The sequence below is a fragment of the Nannospalax galili genome, unplaced genomic scaffold (assembly GCF_000622305.1).
Source record: "Nannospalax galili isolate Female #2095 unplaced genomic scaffold, S.galili_v1.0 scaffold649, whole genome shotgun sequence".
In the NCBI taxonomy this organism is placed as follows: Eukaryota; Metazoa; Chordata; class Mammalia; order Rodentia; family Spalacidae; genus Nannospalax; species Nannospalax galili.
Window position 1 is genome coordinate 892,434 of NW_008359093.1, and position 22,806 is coordinate 915,239.

General features: G+C 41.7%; 2 protein-coding genes across 2 annotated transcripts; one reads left to right on the plus strand and one right to left on the minus strand.

The window, feature by feature from the left end:
- Positions 1-3,011: 3,011 nt before the first annotated feature.
- Positions 3,012-4,493, plus strand: LOC103725460 (vomeronasal type-1 receptor 1-like). The gene is given in 2 exon segments (XM_008822764.2): positions 3,012-4,267; positions 4,269-4,493. Coding segments are annotated over 2 exon segments (951 nt in total). The 5' UTR covers positions 3,012-3,479; the 3' UTR covers positions 4,432-4,493.
- Positions 4,494-13,825: 9,332 nt separating this feature from the next.
- Positions 13,826-20,907, minus strand: CUNH19orf18 (chromosome unknown C19orf18 homolog). The gene is made up of 5 exons (XM_017795513.1): positions 20,765-20,907; positions 20,590-20,699; positions 17,802-17,904; positions 14,966-15,120; positions 13,826-13,959 (listed from the first exon to the last, which is right to left on the minus strand). The coding sequence occupies exons 1-5, from the start codon at positions 20,905-20,907 to the stop codon at positions 13,826-13,828; spliced, it is 645 nt and encodes a 214-aa protein (XP_017651002.1).
- Between the last annotated feature and the right edge of the window lie 1,899 nt (positions 20,908-22,806).

Below are 22,806 nucleotides of genomic sequence, written 5' to 3' on the forward strand. Positions count from 1 at the left end.
AATGAGATGTTGAACAGAGTTATAAAAAAGCAGGGCATGGTGGTACATACTTATAATCCTAGCACATGAGAAGTGGAGCCAGGAGGATTGAGTTCTAGGCTAGCCTAGCTACATAGAGAGCTTGAGTCCAGCCTAGGCTACATGAGGCCTTTTTTTTTCTTTAAACTTTAAAAAAATTATTTGTATGTGTGTATTGCCTACATGTAGGTAAGTGCACCTATGTTGTGTGATGCCCACAGAGGTCAGAAGAGGCTGTTGGATCCACTGGACTGGAGTTATGGACAGTGGTTATCTGCCATGTGGGTGCTGGGATTCAAACCTGGGTCTTCTGCAAGAACAACCAGTGTTCTTAACCATCTCTGGCTGAACCATCTCTCCATTCCCAAGGTCTTGTTTTAAAAAAAAATTTCCAGGCCCAGCATGGTGCCACATGCTGTTTATCCCAGAACTCCAAACAGGAAGTTGGGTGATCTGTGTGAGATCCTGGCAATGTGGTCTACATATCTAATTCCAGACAGCTTCAAGCTACAAGGTGATCCTGTCTCAAAACAAACAAACAAAAAATCAAAACCCTAATTCAGCCAAAACAAATCATTAGAAGACCAAAATTTTATTTTATGTAAGAATTCTTGAAGAATTTATCGTATCCTGATTTGGTTTCCTGCCTCCTTGTGGTATCTTTTAACATAATTGGTGGTTTTGTTTTATTTGCACCATAGTTTCTTAAATAAATAATGAATCAAAATATTTTTTGGATGCATGTGGTGTATGTGCATGTGTATTTGCAAGTTGGCATGCACATGACTCTGTGTGTGTGTGTGTACGCCAGGGTACAAACAGCCCACCTCCAGGATGCCCCATTTCTGCCTCCTGATGGCTGGGACTCTAGGTGGGACACCATCACTCATATGGTATTTATGTGGGTGCTGAGGTTCCAAACACTGGTCCTCACACTTGCATAGTGAGCATTTTACCCTCTGAGCTGTCTCCCAGCCCCTAACGAACCTATTTTTATATTCAGATAAAATCATTCATATGCCTTCACGTTTATTTCTTTCCATTACTTTTGTTTCAAATGAAAACATTTCATCTCTCTATATTTTTGTGACATCATGGTCAGTGTAACCAGTAGGATGCTGTATTAACAGGCAGATTCACATGTCATGATTTCATCATTAACTTGCCTCCCAAAGGCTACAGCAGCCACTGATGCTCATTGTCTGCACACGTGATAGATGGGTTGTCCAGGGTGGTCTTCCTTTTACTTTCATGAGGCGGAGAATATCTACAGAAGAGAGAAACTTGCCAGAGGAGTAGTTCTGTTACCAAGAAAGAGCTTGATTCTTCCCATTACTTGGTTCTTCTTCCTCCAGTGCAAGCTTTTTGATTTTGCTTTTATTGTTTAGTGTTTTTAAAATGTATTTGTGACATTTAAGAAAGTGCTAATCAGAGCTTAGTGTGACATCTAAGAAATGTGCTCGGCTGCTGAGTGCAGTCCCAGCCCCCAGTCTTTGCCTTAAAATTTGTTTTATTTTCTTTTTATGTATATGAGTGTTTTCCCTGAATTTATGTAAGTGTGATACATGCATGTAATGCCAGCAGGGGCCAGAACAGTGCTTTGAAACCCCTGGAACTGGGGATAAGAATGGAACTTAGCAACCATGTGGGTTCTGGGAACTAAACCCGAATCTTCTGCAAAAGCAGGGAGTGCTTTTGATCACTGAGCCATCTCTCCAGACCCCCTATGGTTTTCCTTTGAGTCCAGGTCTCACTTTAGGGCTGGCTGGCCTCCAAATCACAGAGAGCCACTTGCTCTGCCCCCCAAGTGATGGAATCAAAAGCATGTACCAATATGCCCAGTGCTAGCTTTGTTTTTAATGGTATTTAATTCACAGTTTGTCTATGCCTATTTGTTTTACTCCATTACATATACGACTTAATATAACCACCCTGCTCTTTGCCATTGGAATTCATTTATGATAATTCTTTCTCTCTCACAGGTCCATTGGTCCTTGTTTCTTCTTTGGTGCAGGTGGTTTTAGGTTTATTCCTTTATCTCCTGCCCTAGATGCACTTTTAGCTATTTATTCAGGAAGTTCTGATTGCCTAAATGTGATGGTGCACATCTGCAACCCCACATGGCAGAGGCAGACTTAGGAGAACTGCCCAGGAATTCAAGGCCAGCTTTGACTACATCATGTGACCTTGTCTCCAAGTCCAACTGCCCTTAAAAAATGGTATTTAAAGGCTATATACACATGTGATCCATATAGAATATGTAATTATGAAATGTTACTTGTTATGTTATTTATATTAAGTCTATAACTTTTATTCAATTATTTATTTAGAATTATGCTCAATTCTGTTTAAAATTCAATGTTTATATTATCTCATCGGTTGATTAAGTCTTAATTCTGGCATAAGTTTATATATTTTTTTATTTTTAAGGTTAATATTTAGGTTTATGAATTATATTTGACACTAATTTTGGCATTATATATTTTAAAAGCAAACTTTTTTAGATTTTTTTAATTTATTGTGAGTGCAATTGTGTATGAATATATGGTTTTGTGTGTGTGTGCGCACGCGCACATGCCTGTGTAAACTGGTGTGTGTGTGGACCCGAGGCCAAGTTGCCACAGTCAGTTCTCTCCTTCCACCATATGGGTCTTGGGGATCTTGACCTCATCAGGTTTGACTAAAAGACCTTTACCAGGTGATCTATCCAACTTCTCCAAAAGGTGCAGTTCTAAACTAAAACAAGAAATAAGATACTTTTGTGGCAACCTGGCTTCATGCTGACCCTTCTGAACTGTTTATTCACTCTCTCACAAGGGCCCATTTTTTAATTTTTATTTTTTTGGAAAATATTTTATTATTTTTATTTTACATGTATGCGTGTATTGCGTGCATGCATGTTGTGCAATGCCCACAGACGACAGAAGAAGGCATCAGATCGCCTCGAACTGGAGTTACAGACAACTGTAAGTGGCCATGTGGGTGCTGGGATTTGAACCTGGGTCTTTTGCAAGAACAGCCAGTGTTCTTAACCACTGAGCCATCTCTCCAGCCCTACAAGGGCCCATTTTAGAGATCTCAATGTATTCTTATTTGTTAAAGATGTAAGAACAGAGACACATGTGTACAATTATTATCTCTATGTTTTGTAAATACTGTTGTTCCTCAAAGGGTAGCAGTCAAGAGGACGTCCTCATCTCATCCACAGTGCTTCAACATTCAGCTTGGGAATAAGAAGACCGTTCATCCTTTCATTGTCTGGGATGGATAGCTTCCAGTTTTTGTGGTCAAAACTAACACTGTAAGCAGTCTCTGGGGTTTACAAAAGATTTGTTCTTGATGTTCATATTCAGATAAAAATGGGATTTCTGAGATATGATATTTGTTGAATTGGTAAAATTCAGACCCCATTTCAATATTTCCCGGATTCAGCTAAAATCAAAGACCAACTTCTTCAACAAATGGATGCATTGGCTTCTGTTAATCTGTCCTGGGCTGTGGTCTTTCTCATTCAGACCACAGCTGGAATCATTGCAAATTCTTTGCTCTTTTGTCTGTATCACTTCCCATTGCTCACGGCACAACTGGTGAGACCCACAAACTTGGTTGTCAATCAGCTGGTGATATCCAACTATTTGGTTCTTTTCTCCAAAGGCCTCCCTCAGACAGTTGTGGCATTTGGGTTGAAATCTTTCCTGGATGAGGCTGGGTGTAAAGTTATCATCTATGTATACAGAGTGTCCAGAGGAGTCTCCCTCAGCACTACCTCCCTCCTCAGTGGCTTTCAGGTCATTAAAGTTTGCTACAATACTTCCGGGTGGGCAGGGACCAGGATTAGATCCCCAATGTGTATTGGCACCTGCTGTTTCCTCTGCTGGATCCTGCACCTCCTGCTAAATATCATTATCATTATGGACGTAACTGGTACAGTGAACAGCAAAACCCTGAGTGCTGAAGGACTCTACAGATACTGTTCCTCACCCATTCATAAGAGATTGACATTCCTCATAATGTCAGTGATTTACTCCCTTGTTGATATTACAAGCCATGGTCACATGGCCTGGGCCAGCGGCTCCATGGTCCTTGTCCTGCACAGGCACAAGCAGCGAGTCCATCACATTCATAGCCACAGCCTCTCCCAAATACCTTCCCATGAGTACATAGCCACCCACACCATCCTGGGCCTGGTGAGCATGTTTATATCCTTTTACTCTCTAGCTTCCATCTTCTCACTTTGCATAACCCAGACTGAACCCAAGCCACTGGATGCTGAACACCGCTGTGCTGCTGTCTTTGGGCTTCCCAGCACTCAGCCCCCTTGTGCTCAGTTTCAGCAACACTCGAATTCCACAGTTCTGCTTTGTCCCTTGGACAAGGAAAACAAATCGTCCCACTGTGGTCTCTGGGCTTTGAGTTCCTTCCAGGGCAGTTCTACTTCATTTGACCTCCTTTGCTCAGTATTTTCCTCCACTCTTTAATCTGCAAAAAAAAAAAAAAAAACCTATGGGATTTGATATTGAATAAAATAGTAATGGTAATTATTGTTTCAAAGTGCTTATTAAACTGTCAAACAAGTGAACTCCATGTAAAAATTAGATAAATGTATGACTATTCCTTTTTAGAATCCCATAGAACTACCAGCCTGTAATTTCTGCACTCTGGAGCTGAGGATTTGGAGCTTAAGTCCATCCTTAGCTACTTAGCCATTTAGAGGCCAGCATGGGCTATGTGAGACCATCTCAAAAACAATTACCAGTAAAGATCACTACATAAGATGGAGCCCATACCTGTCATTGATATCAGGACTAGAAATCTGAGGCTAGACAGGTCACAGGTCACAGGGAAGAGTCTTACAATATTTTTTTCCTAAATAGATGTAGTAGTAAACTGACTTGTAATGACTTATTGTTATACCAATAGATTAATGTATCTCTCAATTCTCACCAAAGAAGCATTTTTATACAGCAGATGGTGATTAACACATGCAGAGAATAAGAGGATGCAGAGTGCTTATCCCTGAATAGGAGACTATATCAAACCTCTGCTTCCAAAGGCTCAGGGACCACTGCAGGGGAGGGGGGAGAAAGATTCTATGGGCCAGACATTGTAGAAACAATAGTTTTCCAGACAGATGGGCAGTTATTTATATGAACTCACAATGGTGACAGCATGCACAAGTCCCATGTAAGCTCAAGCCAGACAGCATGGATATGAGGAAGTGAGTTAGAAACCTTAACTCTTCCTGAGAAATTATTGATAACCTATGGCTGCTGGAAGGGACAGAGTTAGTCTTGTTTAAGTGTAAGACTCTGGTAGGTTGACCAGACTTCAGTGATGGACCACATCATTGGGAATTTGGGGACACACAATTGATCCTATAGGAGAGAGAGAGAGAGAGAGAGAGAGAGAGAGAGAGAGAGAGAGAGACTTCTGAGCCATCTCTCCACTGCCCACATATACAAAATTTAAGAAATGAAATAAATCCTATCTGGGCGTGGTGACGCACACCTTTAATCCCAGCACTCAGGAGGCAGAGGCAGGCGGATCTCTGTGAGTTCGAGACCAGCCTGGTCTACATAGTGAGTTCCAGGGCAGCTGGGGATACAGGGAGACCCTGTCTCAAAAAGATAAAAAAAAAGAAAAAAAATTGAGCGGGGGGATGCAGATTAGGGAGAGGATCCAAATTCGATCAAAATGTATTATGCGAAATTTTCAAAAATTCAATAAAAACACAAACGAAACAATTAGCATTTAATTCAGAAATTCTCTAATTCTCTGATGTGGTGGCATGCACCTCTACTTCTAGCACTCAGGAGGGAAGGACATCCTAAGCATACTGAGGTCAAGGTCAACTTGGACAACATGAAACAGTCTTAAGAAGGAAGAAAATCAAAACTGCAAAATAAACAGAAGCCGTTTTCAGCAATTCCCACTGCACTCAAAAGAACAGACACCAAGGTCTTGAGCAGAATCCGAAGGGTTTCCAGAACAGTCAGAACGCGAGAACAACTGAAATGTCAGTGGATGGAAAAGCAGACCCACAGAACTTGTTTTATCAAACAACGAATAGAATGACGTTATAAGTGAAATAAGCCAGAGAAAATGATTATTATATAATTATATGTATATTTACATTTGGTACTGAAAATATAGGCAGAAAGTTACTAATGATTCAGCAGGGCTGAGAAAAAGACAGTTGTTTACTGTTTAGTTTCTTTTTTGTATGATGTAAAATTCCTGGAATGTTGAGAATGCTTGGAGTGACATGAATTTACTTAGTGCTACATAATTGTGAATTAAAATCACATAGAGCTACATTTCATGTCTTGTATATTTTACCACAATAATAGTAATTACTCAAAAAGTGACTGCAGGCATCTATTGGAGAGGGGCACTTCCTCTCCTCTTCCTACATGATAGTGAGAAGCTTGTCAAGACCTTTCAAAGCAAATAATTGAAATGTGTGTCATGTGGGTATGTGTTTGAATGTGAGTGCCACACATCGTGTGTATGGGAGTCCTGAAGCTGATAGATCCCTTGGTGCTTGTATTGGATAGCTTTAGTGCCAACATGACAAACTTGGGTAGAGGGAGCCCCAATTGGGGAATTGCCTCCATTGAACTGGCCTGTGGTCATGTCTGTGGGGCACCTTCTTGACTATTGAGTGATGTGGGAAGGCCCAGCTCACTGTGGACAGGTGGGCCTATATTGTATAAGAACGTAGTCTGAGCATGGGCCAAGGGAACAAGCCAGTAAGCAATGTTCCTCCATGTCCTATGCTTCAGCTCCTGTCTCCAGATTCCTGCCCTGAGTTCCTACCTTGGGCTCCCTGATGAATTGTGATCCAGGAGATGTAAGACAAATAAATTCTTTCCTCCCCCCGGTTGGTATTGGTCAGCATTTGTCACAGCAATGGAGAAACAAACTAGAACAGTGCTTGAGCTACATATTGTGAGCTGTCTGGCGACACTGGTACTAGGAATCGAATTCCAGTTCTCTACAGTAGCAGCAAGCACTCTTTATCACAGAGCCGTCTCTCCAACACACAGGGGCACTTGAAAAACAAACACAGAGAAGCAAAGTCCAAAGAGCAGGAAGTGGATGCAAAAGAGCTAGGAGCTCAGGACTGGAGGCAACAGCACATTCTGCAGTTGAGTTCTCTAGGTGGACTCTCCCTGGGCAGGGGAAGATGCAAGGCCTCTGGCTGGGTTCTCTATCCTCCTCACTGCAGGTCAACCTCCCACTGTCACTGGAGATCAGATTCACACAGGAACCCTTAGGGATTCCAGCTTATTCTATCAGGAGTAACAATGACATGGTTAGTCTCAGAAGCTGAAGCTAGCCCACATGTCCTCACAGGCTGACACTCCACCTGTGACAAACCAACAATCCACTTCACAAGGATGTCACGCAACGCCTAGTACCGATGAGGGAAACCCTTTCTTCTAAGATTGTGATATCGATGTGGGAACACTACTGACTTCATAAATGTGTTTGCTGCCAGTATGGTGCTGCTGCGTGAGAATTCCATCACAGACACATGAACACTGAGAAGAGTTCGGATTCCACCATCCTCCCTCCAGGAGGTGATTATTTCACTGCTCAGCACTGCGACACCAGGACTGTAGAATATCTCTGGAAGGTAGTTGTAGAGTGAGCAAATTAGTTATCAGTGTTCATACTACCCAGTAAGGATGACATAAGTATCTAGAAAAGTATCTGAGAACCCCAAGGACACGAACCTCCGCTGGGGCAACTACAGAACAGTCTTATCTGGGAGTCTGGTTAAGCCCAACATATGCTGGAAATGACATATATGGTCACCTTGTGGTACTTATCCTTTATTCTTCCATACAAAAGGACGGTGAGCATATACCTCCACTCACTGGAAAAGTGTCCCTTCTCCATCTTTCTGGAGCACCTCAAATGTAACTGTGGTATCGATGGTTCATTTTCACTTACTCATAACCCCTCCCCCAACTACCATAGCTCATGCTGTCACAACAAAGTATCACAATCTGATTGGTTTAAACAAGAAATTTTATCATAGTCCTAGACTGCAGAATTTTGAGGTATAGCTGCCAGCATAGTCAGGTTCTGGTGAAGGCTCTTCCTGACTTTGCAGGCATCTTGTGTGGAATTGCCACTATCCAGTACATATTCACAGAGCTCTCTGGTGCCTTACTCTTCTTTTAAGAACACCTGTCTATTGGGTTAGGACATACACGCACCACTTCAAACTTAAATATACCTTTTAGAAAAGATTTGTTCTTCTTAGCTGGGAGTGGCGGCACACGCCTTTAATCCCAACACTTGGGAGGCAGAGGCAAACAGATCTCTGTGAGTTCGAGGCCAGCCTGGTCTCCATAGCAAATCCAAGTCAGCTGTGGCTACAGAGAGACCCTGTCTCAAAAAGATTTGTTTTTAATTTTTAAGTATTTGTATGTGTGTTTATCTTGTGTGGGTTGGTGCACATTAGTGCACTGCCCAGAGTCCAGAAGACTATTGGACTCCCTAGAGCTGGAGTTACAGGTGGTTGTAAACTGCCCAATGTGTATTCTGGGAACATAACTCGGGTCCTCTGCAAAAGCAGAATTAGCTATTACCTGCTAAGCCATCTCTCCAGCCTCCTTAATTACCTTATTAAAGGTCCTATCTATAAATAAAGCCATGTGGGAGATGAGATTGAGCTTTTTTTTTCCAATGCTGAGTGGAACATTAAACCGAGAACCTCATGAATACCAGGCAAACATTCTACCACTAGCCACACAGCACCCCCACCCCCACCCCCACCCTCACCCCCAGGAATGACTATTTTGAGGGACATATTTCAGCCCACAACCCTACCTTTGTACAGCTCTTGTTTACAGTCTGATGCTTCAGGAGATTAGAGCTGAAGGTAAACGACTTCCCGCACTCATTGCATTCATAAGGCCTTTCATAACTCCTCCATGGCTTCTACTTCAGCTCCTGCCTCCAGGTTCCTGCCCTGAGTTCCTACCTTGGGCTCCCTAAGAGATCAACTGTGACCTGGGAGATGTAAGCCAAATAAACTCTTTCCTCCCCAAGTTGCTATTGATCAGTTTTGGGGACCTAAAAGCCCCACCTTGCATAGGTCTGAAAGGAAGTTACTGGGGGCGCGGCCTGGCTTGCTTTGAAAGTCTGAAGAATACTTCCGCACTGCTGAGAAGTGCATGATCCACGCATGACCATCCTTAAGATACACCCTCAGTGGTGAGAGGGGAGTTCCAGGTGCCTTTATAAGCTTTGTAACACCTGCAATAAATGAGTCTCTGCCTAAGACTCCCCATTGCGTCTGAGTGTCCCCAGGTAATGGGGGCAGCGAGGGCTGGCGAACAGCATGCTTACTCATCCCCAATCCTCACCTCACCGGGGGTCACTGGTTCGAACCCAGGCAGTCAGTGTTTTGTCACAGCAATTGAAGGCAAACTAGAACAGAGCCCAAGGTAGGAACTCAGGGCAGGAACCTGGAGCATAGGCCATGGAGGAATGTGGCTTACTGGCTTGCTCCCCTGACTCCTGCTCAACCTGCTTTCTTATATAACACAGGACCCTCTGCCTAGGGGTGGCACTACCCATAGTAGTGGAATGGGCCCTCCCTCATCATTCAACAATCAAGAAAATGCCCCACAGACATGGCCACAGGCCAGTCTAATGGAGGCAATTCTCCAATTAAGGTTCCCTCTACCCATGTGTGTCAAGTTGACAACTAAAGCTAACCCCTTTGCTTTACTCAGTGAGGGTCCTGCTTTCACATGAATAAACCAGCCAGCAACATCCATCTGGCCTTGTCCAACCCAAAGGGTTTAGAAAGAGGAACCCAAACCTGTCCCATACTCTGTGGTAAAGAAAATAAAACCTGAGACTCCAGGGAAGTAGTTGGTGCTCCAGCTCTGGAACCCCTCCCCTCAAAGGGAGTCTATCTCTTTGTGTGCTGTGTGGAATGTCAACTTTTGCTTTAATAAACCTTGGCTGTGTGTTGTGATTGTAAACTTCTTATCTTGTAATTCTTTACCTGGCAAAGAAACAAACCTAGAAAAAGACTCAGACTTTTAACATGGCCAAAACAAACTTTGTTATTTATAGTGAATACTACTCCAACTACCAGCTTGTTAATTATAGTTGATGGAGCTTTTTAACCCTGTAATGGTTAATACTAAAAACCCTGGAATCGTTTTTGATTCCAGTTTCACTCCCTCCAACCACATTAAATAATCTAGTCCTTCCTTTTAACAACACATATGCAGAATCCAACCTCATCTCCTAAGTCACAGCTCTGATCCATTAACCCTCAACTGAACTGTGCCCAATGACCTCGACCCTAACCTTTCCTCCTCCTTCAACTCCACAGTCTGCACTTGACCCTGTGGACAGATGGAAACCATTAAGACCTTGATAAATTACCTCCCTGCTCCAATCCTATACCTAATCCTAATACCTAATACCTCCAAAACAGACACCAAAATTCTCAGGCAGCATTTTCAACTTTTTTTTTTTTTGCACTGTTGGGGTCCAAACTCAGGGGTCGTTGAGCATGCTAGGCAAAGTACCCTTCCACTGAGCTACAGTCCTTGCCCCAGTGTTTGCAATTTTGGCTTCCATCACATTGTTTATTCCTACCAGAAAGCAAGGCTTACTAGTGCCTAAAATTACTTCCAAGCACAGGTGCATCATCTCTTCGTGGACTAACCTTTCACACCCGTTCATACTGGGTACCAATAAAATGCGTCTTCCACTTCCTTATACAGGCTGACACGATCTTAGGACTTTGGGCTCGAGGTTTCTCCAAGGTCCCAGGAATCAAGGACAGGAAGATTGACAGGATCCTCCAGATACCATGAGAACATGCAGATGGATGCCAAGCCCAGCGAGGGCTGGCACGCTTCCATTTCTCGGTGTTACTTTCACCCCTTCTAGAGCCCTGGGAGTCAGACCGTGGAGGAACAAGAACAGTGGCAGAGTGGTTCACAGGCCTCCGGCTCTAGGATGCGCCCGAGCCGGGAGCACAAGCTCTCCCTGAATCCGGGTCCGCAGCGCGGCCGCAGCCATCGCACTCCGCTGGTGCAGCAGTGTCGCGCCGCCCCTCCCTTCAGCTGGTCCAGACACAAACCACAGCGCCCGGCGCGGGGCATTCTGGGAAATGTAGTTCCTACCGGCCCGGGCACGTTCGGATAGCTTCAACTTCCAAGGGCAAAGGGTCCATGGCCAAAGTATTCAGAGTGCTCTCTGATTTCTTCTCATTGCTTATCATCTTTGTATGTGTGTGTTTACGGGTATGATTCTACATAACAAATTGATAAGCTTCAGAAAGCAATCCTAAGATTACCTAAAAATACTAATAATGATTACTTAGTGCTTATCCAGGGAAACATCATTGGAAAATAAAAGAGTGAAAGTGTCAGAGAATTTTTAGTGGTTATATGAGAAAAGTTGGAATTAGCAGAGAATGTGACAAGATTGGGTACTGGATTTTATCTCCAAGATATAATGTTTCATTCTTGAAATTATGGAGCAATATCCGTGTGGAGGAAGAGTTAAAGGGGACAATGAGTAGCCGGAATTGCAAAAACATGTAAGGGTGCTATGTTCCCTGTGTTAATACAAAATCAGGGAGCAGATACTTTGCTTCAGGCACTTATTAACCCACTCATAGGAAACACTGGGATGCAGGAGAGACAAAGAGTTTATCCATCATGAGGCTTATGTTATTCAAGAAACACAGAAGTGTGAAATATACAGTAAACTGTACAATCTGTTAGAATGTGGCAGGCACAAAGAATGGTGAAAGGAAAAAGGGGAAAGTCTTACAGGTAAAGTACAGGAGCATCATGGTCCACACCTCCCAGCACTCAGGAAGGTGAAGCAGGAGGATCATAATTTCTAGGTCAGCCTGAGCTATACAATAAGATCTTTTCTCAAAAACAATTAAAATTTTAAAAAATATGTCACCAAGCATAGTAAGGGAGATGTCTTTAACAAATGAGTAAACACTTGAATAATCTAAGCCTTGAGTCATGTGGGAATTTCTGGTGTAAATTCCAGGCAGAAGCAATAGGTTGTTAGGCAGTTTCCATGGATAGAGACCTCCTCAGTGGTGCAGGGGCATCCAAGGATTTTCATTCAGTTGTCATAGCCTGACTTACTCACTGTAAAGATGGACACTCAAGTTATATGAATAGGAAACTATGGCTCCTGCTTAATACCACAATGAATGACTGGAGCCTAGAACTAACAAGAGGCCTCTCTTAACAACCCCAACCCCCACTCCAGCTCCCTAGAAACTACAGTCCACTCTCTACAACTATAGGCTTCCCTTTTGCACAAATGGAATCACACATTATCATACACTAATGTGTAGTGTACTGTACTGACCAAACTGACCCATTTTGGATAAAGCAGCCATCTTAGAAGCTTAGCCATAGCTTATTTCTAGCTCAAGGATTGTTTTCAGAAACCCTGACCCCTTTCCCCCTTACCTCCCAGGAGAATGCTGCCATGGTCACTTGCTCTCCAAACATATAGAAAACAAAATTATATTATGACTAACTGCTGATTCTGGCTTCTGTAACTTGCTTGTGTTGCTATTTTAGGGCAACTTGACATGAGATCACCCTCTACCCTGTTATTTGGGGACCACCTTGTCAACATTCCTTTTGTGGTTTTTAGCTTTAAAAAGTCCCCTTTCCATCCCCACTGCAGCTCTCTAATCTGATACGTGACTGCAGTGGAAGCTACCTTGAATGAAATCTTTTATCCTGATCTGAATTGAGTGGAGTGGTCTTTCCTCAGTAGATCTGGGCTCCATAACTACCTCAGCACTTTTTTTTTATTGATGAAAAGTATTCCATTGTATGGACAAGGTGACATTTTGTTCATCCACTCATCAGTAAATGAAACATTTCACCATGCAGTCCAGGCTGGTCTTGAACTCACAATCCTATTACCACCAGCTTGTGAGGGCTGGGATTACAAGTATATGCCACCAGGACATGGGTGATGCTGTTATGAAAATAGACGCTCAGGGTTTTGTATGGACATGTATACCTAAAAGTGGAATTTTTGGGTCATGCAGAAATCCAATGTTTATCTTCCTAGGGATGGCCAGACTGTTTTCATTAGCGCCTGGCATAGTTATGAATGTTACTGAACACAAACTTGTAAATATACTTAAAACAGTGAGGTGTTTTTGAGTCAGTTCTCCAGTGTAAACTTTGTACATAACACTGGGTTGAAGGGTTAAAAAATTGGACACATTTGAATCTTGCCTTTTCTATCTTCCCACAGCTCTTGGCTCCTCCCAGCTTGCTGCAGAGGAGCTGGAACTAACACCTGACAAAGACGGCTGTCTTTATCTCATGTTATGTGTATCTTGCCATTCTCGGTTTCCTCGTGTGTAAATTGGAGACAAATGACTGTAACTGATAGAAAATATCACTTAGAAAGTTGGGTTTAGTGAAAGTATTTTGCTACCACAGTCTGGGGAAAACCCCAAAGGAATTAGCTATGTTTCTGGTTTGAAGCAAAAGAAGAAAATCCCAAAGATTTGTCTCCCACCCTTAATGAACTTGTACTTTTTTCCTATTTTCCACTTAAGTTGTAATTATTCATGGACTTTCAAAGCTAAAAAGTGAGAGTTGCTGTATCATATCAATTTATTTCTGATTCATGCTTCTGAAGTTTCTTTGTGTTCTTCTACAGTATTCTCTAGGAGCATGTCCTGTCCAAGTTCTCCGCCATCTGTCGTCCCCACAGCAGCTCACACATCTACCATCTCTTCCTTCCGCTTTCATAAGTTCTCCATTGTCTCATAATGCTCCATTTTTTCATCAAAGCCGACAGTCTTGGATGTGTTTTCTGTAGACAAATTTCGTTCTCCCTTCAATTTCTTCAAAATGTTTTCCCTTCTTTTACTTCTAATAACTGAAATGTAGACATTGTTGAGTTTTAAGTAAATAGAGGACATGGATGAAGGCAAAAGGGTGAAGCAGAAAAGCATAGGGAAACAAAGGTATGAGTGACAGAGTTCTCAGAGGACAAGGAATGCTTCCGTTTAATAACCACTGTGAACTTTTTTAATTTTCTGGTTTTTTGAGACAAGGCCTCACTGTGTCTCCCAGGCTAGCCTTGAATTCACAATTCACCTGCCACCAGTTCCTACATGCTAGGATTACAGGAGTGAGCCACCAGACCCAGACACAATTTGAATTTAAAATTAGTTCCCTTTTAAATACCCAATAATAATCCAGTGTAATGAAACATCATTGGAAACTATTTTCTGTGGGTTACAAAAGCCGTCAGCCTCAATAGGCATCAATCATCACTACTCTCTTGGCCTTCTTGCTGGTTTCTGGCTGCCATATCTAGAATTGTTTGAGGGATTCTTGCAGAGGATGTTGTGTCCATGTGGTTTTTCAGGATAGATGCCCAAGAACCTGAAGGCTTTTACAAAATCAAGCTTACTTAAGTAATGTGAGCCTCTTTTCACAAAGACATGCAGAAATCTCTCAGATGCCTGTGATGGGAGTCTTAGACAAGGTCCTCCTCTTCTGAGAAGTGATCTCTGTTATATGGGCCTGAATCCCATCTCCACATCAGACTGAGGCAAGTGGAGTGTCTGCCTGTCTGTACTCTAAATGCAGAAATAATGTAATAATAATAATAAGTATGTTTAAGGGAAAGTTTTATTCCGATTCAAAGCTTGTTTCTGTAGATTCTTGGAATTTCCCTCTGTAAGGAAACAAGCAATCAGATAGGTATCCAACACTGCATGTGATTTGATGACACTGGTTCATTTAGGTATGTGTGGGCATAAATATCCATCTTTCTTACCTTAAACTCTATTAAGCCCCACTTGTTAGTTCTTTTAAAAACCAAACCATTACCAGCTGAGTTGTCTGGTAACCTTGGATCTGACAAGGCAAACTACCTGAGCTGATGAACTTTCCCAGCTCCTCATTTTCCACATGCGAGTGAAAAGAGTCATCCTTGCTGTCATCAAAGCCCTCCTCCTCTATGAGCGGGATCTCAACATTTTCATAAAGCCTTGCAAGCTGCTGCTTTTCCTCAGCCTTTACCAATCGACTGGAAGATAAAGATGAATGTAAAAGCAAAACTCTTTTACACTGAATCATCATACCTTGATTATGAGATTTTTTTAACCAACAAAGAATTATTTATATGGTGGGGGAGGAAGGAGGCAGAAATAGATGTGAGATTTCAAGTTTCTGTGCTGACCCAGCTGATTTATGCCAAGGAGCAACTCTGATAATCTCAAAGCCTAGATCAAAACCTGGAACTGGAAGAAGTGTTTCCAGTTTGCACAAAATTTAATGGGTTACCAAAAAAAAGCACAATCAAGATTAATAATATTTCTCTCCCTTTTAAAAGTATTTTATTTATTACTTTCATTTTATGTGTATGAGTGTATTGCCTGCATGTATAGCGGGTGCACCTGTGTCATGCAAAGCCACAGAAGTCGGAAGAGGGCTTCAGATTCCCCTGGAACTGGAGTTAAGGACGGTTCATAGCCGCCATGTGGGTATTGGGAATCAAACCTGGGTCCTCTGCAAGAGCAGTCAACACTCTCAACATTTTAAAGCAATCTGATACAAAAAATAAAAATCAATGCCAAGAAATCCATGATGAGCAAAATATTAGCATTTTAAATAAATACAGAGTGTGTCTGCAGAGATGGCTCAGTCCCCAGCACCCATGTCAGGTAGCTCACAACCACCTGTAACTCCAGTTTCAGAGGATCTGACACTCTCTTCTGAATTACACAGACACTGCACTCACATGCATATAGTGCGCACAGACACACACACACAGAATTTTATAATAAAAATGTTTTTAAAATAAACACAAGATGAGTATTACTGATTGTCCCTGTGCTGAGGCTCTAATACCCTGGCCTAACTAAGCACTATTACTTATTACTGACCCTGTACTTAAGATATTGATAAGCAAAGAGCTTATCATACAGCATGAGAACCTGAGTTCAGTTCCGACTACCCACATAAAACACAAAGCTTGGTGATTATGTGTTTGTAATCTCAAACCTGGGAAGTCAAATATAGGAGAATCCTTGGAGCTCATAGGCTAATAAATCTAGCCTAATTAGTGAGCCCTGGGTCCCAAAGAGAGACCATGTCTCAAAAGATAAATTGGAAGGTACCTAAGGCATACCAGAGACTGACCTCTAATCACACACACACACACACACACACACACACACACACACACACAGGTTATTTTGCAAACTATGGCTATTTGTGCCTTGATATCATTTGGGGCATTGAGATACAGTCTCCCTATTGCCCCAGCTGACCTGGAATTCGCTATGTAGACCAGGCTGGCCTTGATCTCACAGAGTTCCAACTGCCTCTGCCCCCTGGTGCTGGGATTAAAGGTGTGTGCCACCATGCCCAACTGAAGGTATAATTGCAAAGCATTACATTAAAGTATGATTTATTCTGGTTAGTGAATTCTTCAGCACTCCCTTAAATTTTGCACCTGAGGTGGTGCCCCACTCTTTTCTCTGTAGGTCCAGTTCTGGGAGTGGATTATTGAATGGCTGTTTGTGTTTGATGTGGAAATGGATGATAATGTTTTACGTTTTTTCATGACAAACTTCCCAGTTCTGTGTGACTTGGGTAAAAACAAAATAACTTTTAGGGTTAGCTTATTTATATTCCAAAGACCAGTGATAGAAAAGGGGATGAGGATGGGAGAACATCCCAGAAGCATGCTATGAGATGCCAAAAATTGTCTGCTCATAAAAATGATTAAATATAATTAAAATGTTGGTTTAAAGAGAGCCAGGTGCTGGTCCTAACATACAAATTTTAAGAGGATTAAAAAATACACAGGAAGGAAGGTAAGTGTCTAGAATCAGTGTTTTCAAAAACTGGTATGATACAAAAGTCCATGATAAGCTCAATATACAAAGGCACAATCTTTAGAGCAGGCTTATGAGTATGTTCCAGAACTCAAGGCTAAGGCACAAGGACCATGAGTTCCAGGCTAGCATGGGCTAAAAAGTGAGACCACATGTCCAAAGAAACTTAATTCTCATAAGTTTCTGATTACAGTTCATCTCGTTTTGCCTTCATTTGCCACATTACAGGTGGCTTTGAACTACAGAAAGTATCCCATAAAGTATCCATGTTTTCACACTTTGTTCTCATAATTAAGTATTAAGTATTAGGCTGTTTCTGTGGGATGCCAAGGAATCCTGGACTAAGAATCAGTGCCATGGAATGTGAGCTGAACAGTATGATGCCACTTTGGGCTATTAATTTCAAAATGACCATGTCACTTGAAAGAGCTTGGCCCCATGCTTTGCTTGTGCTAACGGGGTGAGGGGTCTTCTCCCAGGGTTACTGTACACCTAGACTGCATGGACAAGCTTCTGGTTAAAAACAGAGGAGTCAATTATTTCTGCTTCTGCATGGTCAAGACTTCCTCTAAAGTGTCAAGTTCATTTCTGAACATGGGATCATTCCCAAACATTAGCATCTCAATTTGTCTTTCATACATTTTTTTACCATGGCCCAACATAGGAAATATGCTTTTTTTCACAAAGAAAAATCTGGCTGACTGACTGAAAAATCTAAAAACCAGCCTCTATACCTATAACATTTTCCACTATTTTTATTACACTAAATTTTATTCTGTTCTGGTTTTCTGGAGTGAGGTGTGAATTTTTTGCATTGTTATTATGTTGGGATGGGAATGGTAGAAGTTATTTAGCATACACTTACTATATCATATAGAAGATCAAGAGCCCAGACAGCAGAGCAATGCTGAAGGCTATACACGCAACTGTAATCACTTGAACAAGATCAGATCGACGTGGAATCATTCCTAAAAATGAGAAGTTTTCAGAAACTTCATCTTAGCTGTGTCTTGCAATTAACATTTGTTAATCACATTGTCATTTTAAGAAGGAATCATGGGGCTGGCGGGATGGTTCAGCGGTTAAGAACACTGGCTGTTCTTGCAGAAGACTCGGGTTCAAATCCCAGCACCCACAGGGCAGCTAACAACTGTCTGTAACTCCAGTCCCAGGGGATCCGACAACTTCTTCTGACTTCTGCAGGCATTGCACAACATAGGTGCATTTACCTATATGCAGGCAATACAGGCATACACATAAAACAAAAAATACAATTTTTTAAAAGTTCAAGGAAGGAATCATACACTACATCAGAAATGGTTTTACAAATGATATTACTAATTTTTAAAAATACTGAGGCTAGACTGCTCAGCCTGTATGAACAAAACCAATTTTAGGGCTGGGGAAATAGATCAGCAGGTGAAGACACCCAGCCTAACAAACGCAAGTTCAATCCTTAGGACCCATATGGGAGAACAAGAGAACCAAGTTCAGCAGGTTGTTCTCTGACCTCCACAGGCACACAGACATTTGTGCCTCCCCCCACACACACCAAAAAAATGAATTAATTTTTTAAATAAATGATTTTTGTTACCAGAAATCCTGCACGCCCTTCCTTTGGGCACCTCCTTCCCAAGCCCTCTTTCTTGCTCTGTAAATATACTGGTCACTAGAGCAACACCTGTCATTTATAGATTTACTGACCCTGATAAGCAACCTGTGACCTATAAACTGACTCCCTGTCACAGCAACCCCTGTGACCTGTATATATTGATCCCTTGTAGTAACTCCTGCCACATGTCACCTTGGCTTTAGGGTCCAGGTGTTGCCTTAGTGATCTCAAGTTTTATTTTGCTGTAATAAAAGGAAACTAGAGGAATGGAGAGATGGCTCAGCAGTTAAAAGCACTGACTGCTCTTCCAGAAGACTGGGGGTTCACTCCACAGCACCCACATGGCAGCTCACAACCAAACCTAACTCTAGGTCCAGGGAGTCCAACCCCTCTTCTGGCCTCTGTGGGCATTGCATACCTGTGGTTCACTTTCATACATGAAGGCAGAACACTCATATGTATAAAATACATAAATAAATAAAATTGTTTTAAAGAGTATCACTGTACAATTTATAATAGAATTTTAGAAACCTGTATTCCAAGAGTTATATTTCAGGGCTTCGGTATGTACTATGAACTCATGGATGTTCTCTGTATGTTCAGATGTGACATTCTTCTGTTTTGTTTCTGAACCTTAAAAAAAAAATGCACATTGGCCGGGCGTGGTGGCGCACGCCTTTAATCCCAGCACTCAGGAGGCTGAGGCAGGCAGATCTCTGTCAGTTCAAGGCCAGCCTGGTCTACATAGTGAGTTCCAGGACAGCTGGGGCTACATGGAGACCCTGTCTCAAAAAGACCAAAAAAAATGTTAATTTGGATCATCTATTTCTTTTGTTTAATTTGGCTAAAGCTTTGTCAATCTTGTTAATCTGTTCAAAGAACTAACTCTTGATTTCACTGACTCTTTGTACTGTTTTTGGTTGTTGTTTTTATTTTATTTTCAGTCCTAATTTTGATTATCACTTCCCACCTTTTAGAATTTTTTTTTATTTAGTTTTTATTTCTTATGTGTCTGAGTGTTTTCCCTACAAGTACACCTGGGCTTGCAATACCTGCAGAGGCCAGAAGAGGGCAACAGATCTCTTATAAATAAGGTTGCAGATGGTTGTTAGCTAACATATAGGTACTGGGAACTGAACCTGGGTCCTCTGGAAGAACAGTCAGGGCTCTTAATCACTGAGGAATCTCTCCCCCCATCTACTTTTGGGGGTGCCATTTGCTTTTCTTTTTCCAAAGCCTTCAGGTGCATCATTAACTTATTAATTTGAAATCTCTCAAATTTTTTGATGCAGGCACTTAGTGCCATAAACTTTTATCTTAGGACTGACTTAATCATATCCCATAAATTTTTATCTGTTATGATTTTATTTTCATTCCTTTACCCAGTTTTCATTCAGTGGTGTCTCTGACATGAGTTCGCATACTTGTACCTTCAACTGCTATTGATACGCAGCTTTATTCCACTGTGGTCTGACAGAATACAGGATGTTATTCCAATTTTCCTATATTTGTTAAGACTTGCTTTGTGTCCTAGTATGTGTATTAATTCCTGTCATTTCGTTGATTTTGTGGTGTTTTCTCAAATCTGTTTCAATTATCTGTCCTGGCATTATTTGTTCCCTGTGACCTCTTGGATGTGTTTAGCCTTCTGTTCAGAGGCCAGCCTGGACTATAGTGATTCTCTATCTGAAAAAAATAAGCCCCCGAAAGCAAATAATATAAATAATACAGTATAATTGCAAAGCATCTCTATCTGGGCCCATATAGTATACTCTACCACCAAAACATGTGCACCAAATTGCAAGCAAAGTCACATAGACACATTTAATATAATCTGGACGAACTCAAAGTTTCTATGCCAGCTAAGTAAATACAATGAAAGGGAAGGAAGTAGCAGTCTTAATGAGAAGAACAAACACAATGAAGAAGTCGTTTCCTGTCTATGTTATGGACTTTACCAATAACAAACACACAAGGTATATTCACATACAAACACTAGACTCTAACTTTATTTCACTGAATGAGTAACACAATCACTTACCTGTAGGTTGTGAGGGTGCCCTTGTTGATTGAATTTTAGAAAGTAACCCTCTGGGCTTGTCACTAAAACTTCTTAATAATTGTGACTGTCCATGGCCTTGAAAAGAAAACCTTTAGCAGTGAAACATCACTAACTTCTTTTTATTTCCCCAGAAATAAGTTTTTAATCCCCTCGCAATAATAAAATCCAGTTGAAGCTACCTGGTAAGCTTGCTTTCCCAACAGGATAAAGCCCATGTGTATAAGACAAGCATACATGAAATAGGCATTTCAACAAGAAACAAAATAAGAACATGAAAGAACTTTGAACCTTGTACATCACTCTAAAGTCTGTACTTTATCATACAGAAGAAATATTCAGCTACATTGCAGCATGTGGGAAAGTAAGAGGCTCTATCTCCCACAGAATGTTTGGGTTCTGACTCAGAACCACCAGTGTGAGATCAGTTCATGTTGCTTCAGTGGAATTCCTTCATGGAACCAGGCCAACCAATGGGGAGACTAACAGAATGAGAAGGGTGTCCTAGAGGCTCACCTTGCAGATCAGAATGAATGCTGCCTACTTCACCTGTGCACGGTTTTTCTCTGCGACATCACAAAGCAGAGTGGTTGTCAGGGTAGATAGAGTATCTGCAAAACCAAGGTTTTCTAGGGCTTATCACTTGAAGTCTGTGTTGCTGGAGAATCCCCATCACTGCCCATGCTCCCTACCCCTTCTCACCTCTGTCCACAAGGTAAAGGTGATTTGTTTCTCTGAAGTAACTATTTAATCATTCCAGCTTTTGAACATCTGCCTAAAATTTCAACTTCTCCCTGTGGCTCCACTTCACAATCAATCCCACTATCTCCTCCTCATAGTCACGGGGCCCTAGAAGGGCAGAACTCATGGGCACTTGACCTGATGAACTCAGGCTAAGAGAAAGTGGTAGAACATTTTGCCCAGTTTGGATAAAGGCCCTGGATTTGATTTCTAGCACCACAAAAGCCAACCAAACAAAATATCTACTCATGCTGTGGTGTGCCTCCAAACACCCACAGCATGATAGATGCTAAAGTGGCCAAGAGGTGACAGTGCTGACAAGGTCCCAACTCCTATGAAGCTCACAACCTAGTGTGGTATTCTGGAAAAGAACAAACAATAATGAAGCAAAGATAAACAATTTGTTAGATAGGGACTTGTGCTGTGATGCAACTTTTGAGAATGGCAATGACATGAAATTTGTTGAGAGGTCAGAGAGGATTACAGCATAACCTAGGATCTGGGACCCAAATGTGAAGGGGAAGGACCAGCCCCGCCAAGTGTTAGGAGAGCCCTCAAACTGAAGGAGTATTTTTTTTTTTTTTTTTTTTTTTTTTTTTTTTTTGCTTTTCACTGCCTCCTGCATTTCCATGATTTGGTCTTGACTGCTTTTTCTTCTTCTTGGAAAAACACCTCCAGTGTTTATTTTAGTAAAGATCCACTTTAGTTCATCTGAATATTTCATCTTCATTTTAAAAAGATATTCTGTTTTGAGGCAGGGTCTCACCACTTAGGACTCTCTTGCCTTGGCCTCCTGAATGAAGAAAATTCCATTGACAATTATTTTCAGTGCATTAGGTTTTGGGGGGGGGAGGTGCTTGTTTGGGTGTGTTTTTTTTTTTTTTGAGGTACTTATACTGGGGTGAACCCACAGTCCTATGCATGCTACATAAGCAAACTACCATTGAGCTATATATTCCAACCCTTTGTGTATTTTGTAGGGGGTTTTCTGTGTCCATGTGTGTATGCGTGTACATGATGTGTGTGTGTGTGTGTGTGTGTGTGTGTGTGTGTGTTTGTGTGTAAGCCAGTAGTACACATCTGGTACACATTGGTCTTCCTCAATCAGCCTCCACTTAAATTGCTTATTGAGTACACTGCAAGAGTACAGCAAGCTGGGCAAGAACAATACCTGAAACCTCCATCTTCTTTTAGAGAGAGTCTCTCACTGAATCTGGATGTCACCAATTTGGCTAACCTGACTGGCCAACAAGCTCTGAGGACCCGCCTGTCTCCACCTCCACCGTGCTGGAATTACAAGCATGTAACATTGCACCCAGATTTTCACATAGGTTCTGATAATCTACACTCAGATCCTCACGTCTTTGCAGCAAGTGTTTTTGCCATATGCCATCTTCCCAAGTCCCTCCTTTTGTATTTTTTTAGAAAGAGTGTCACTGAGTTGCCCAGGTTACAAAT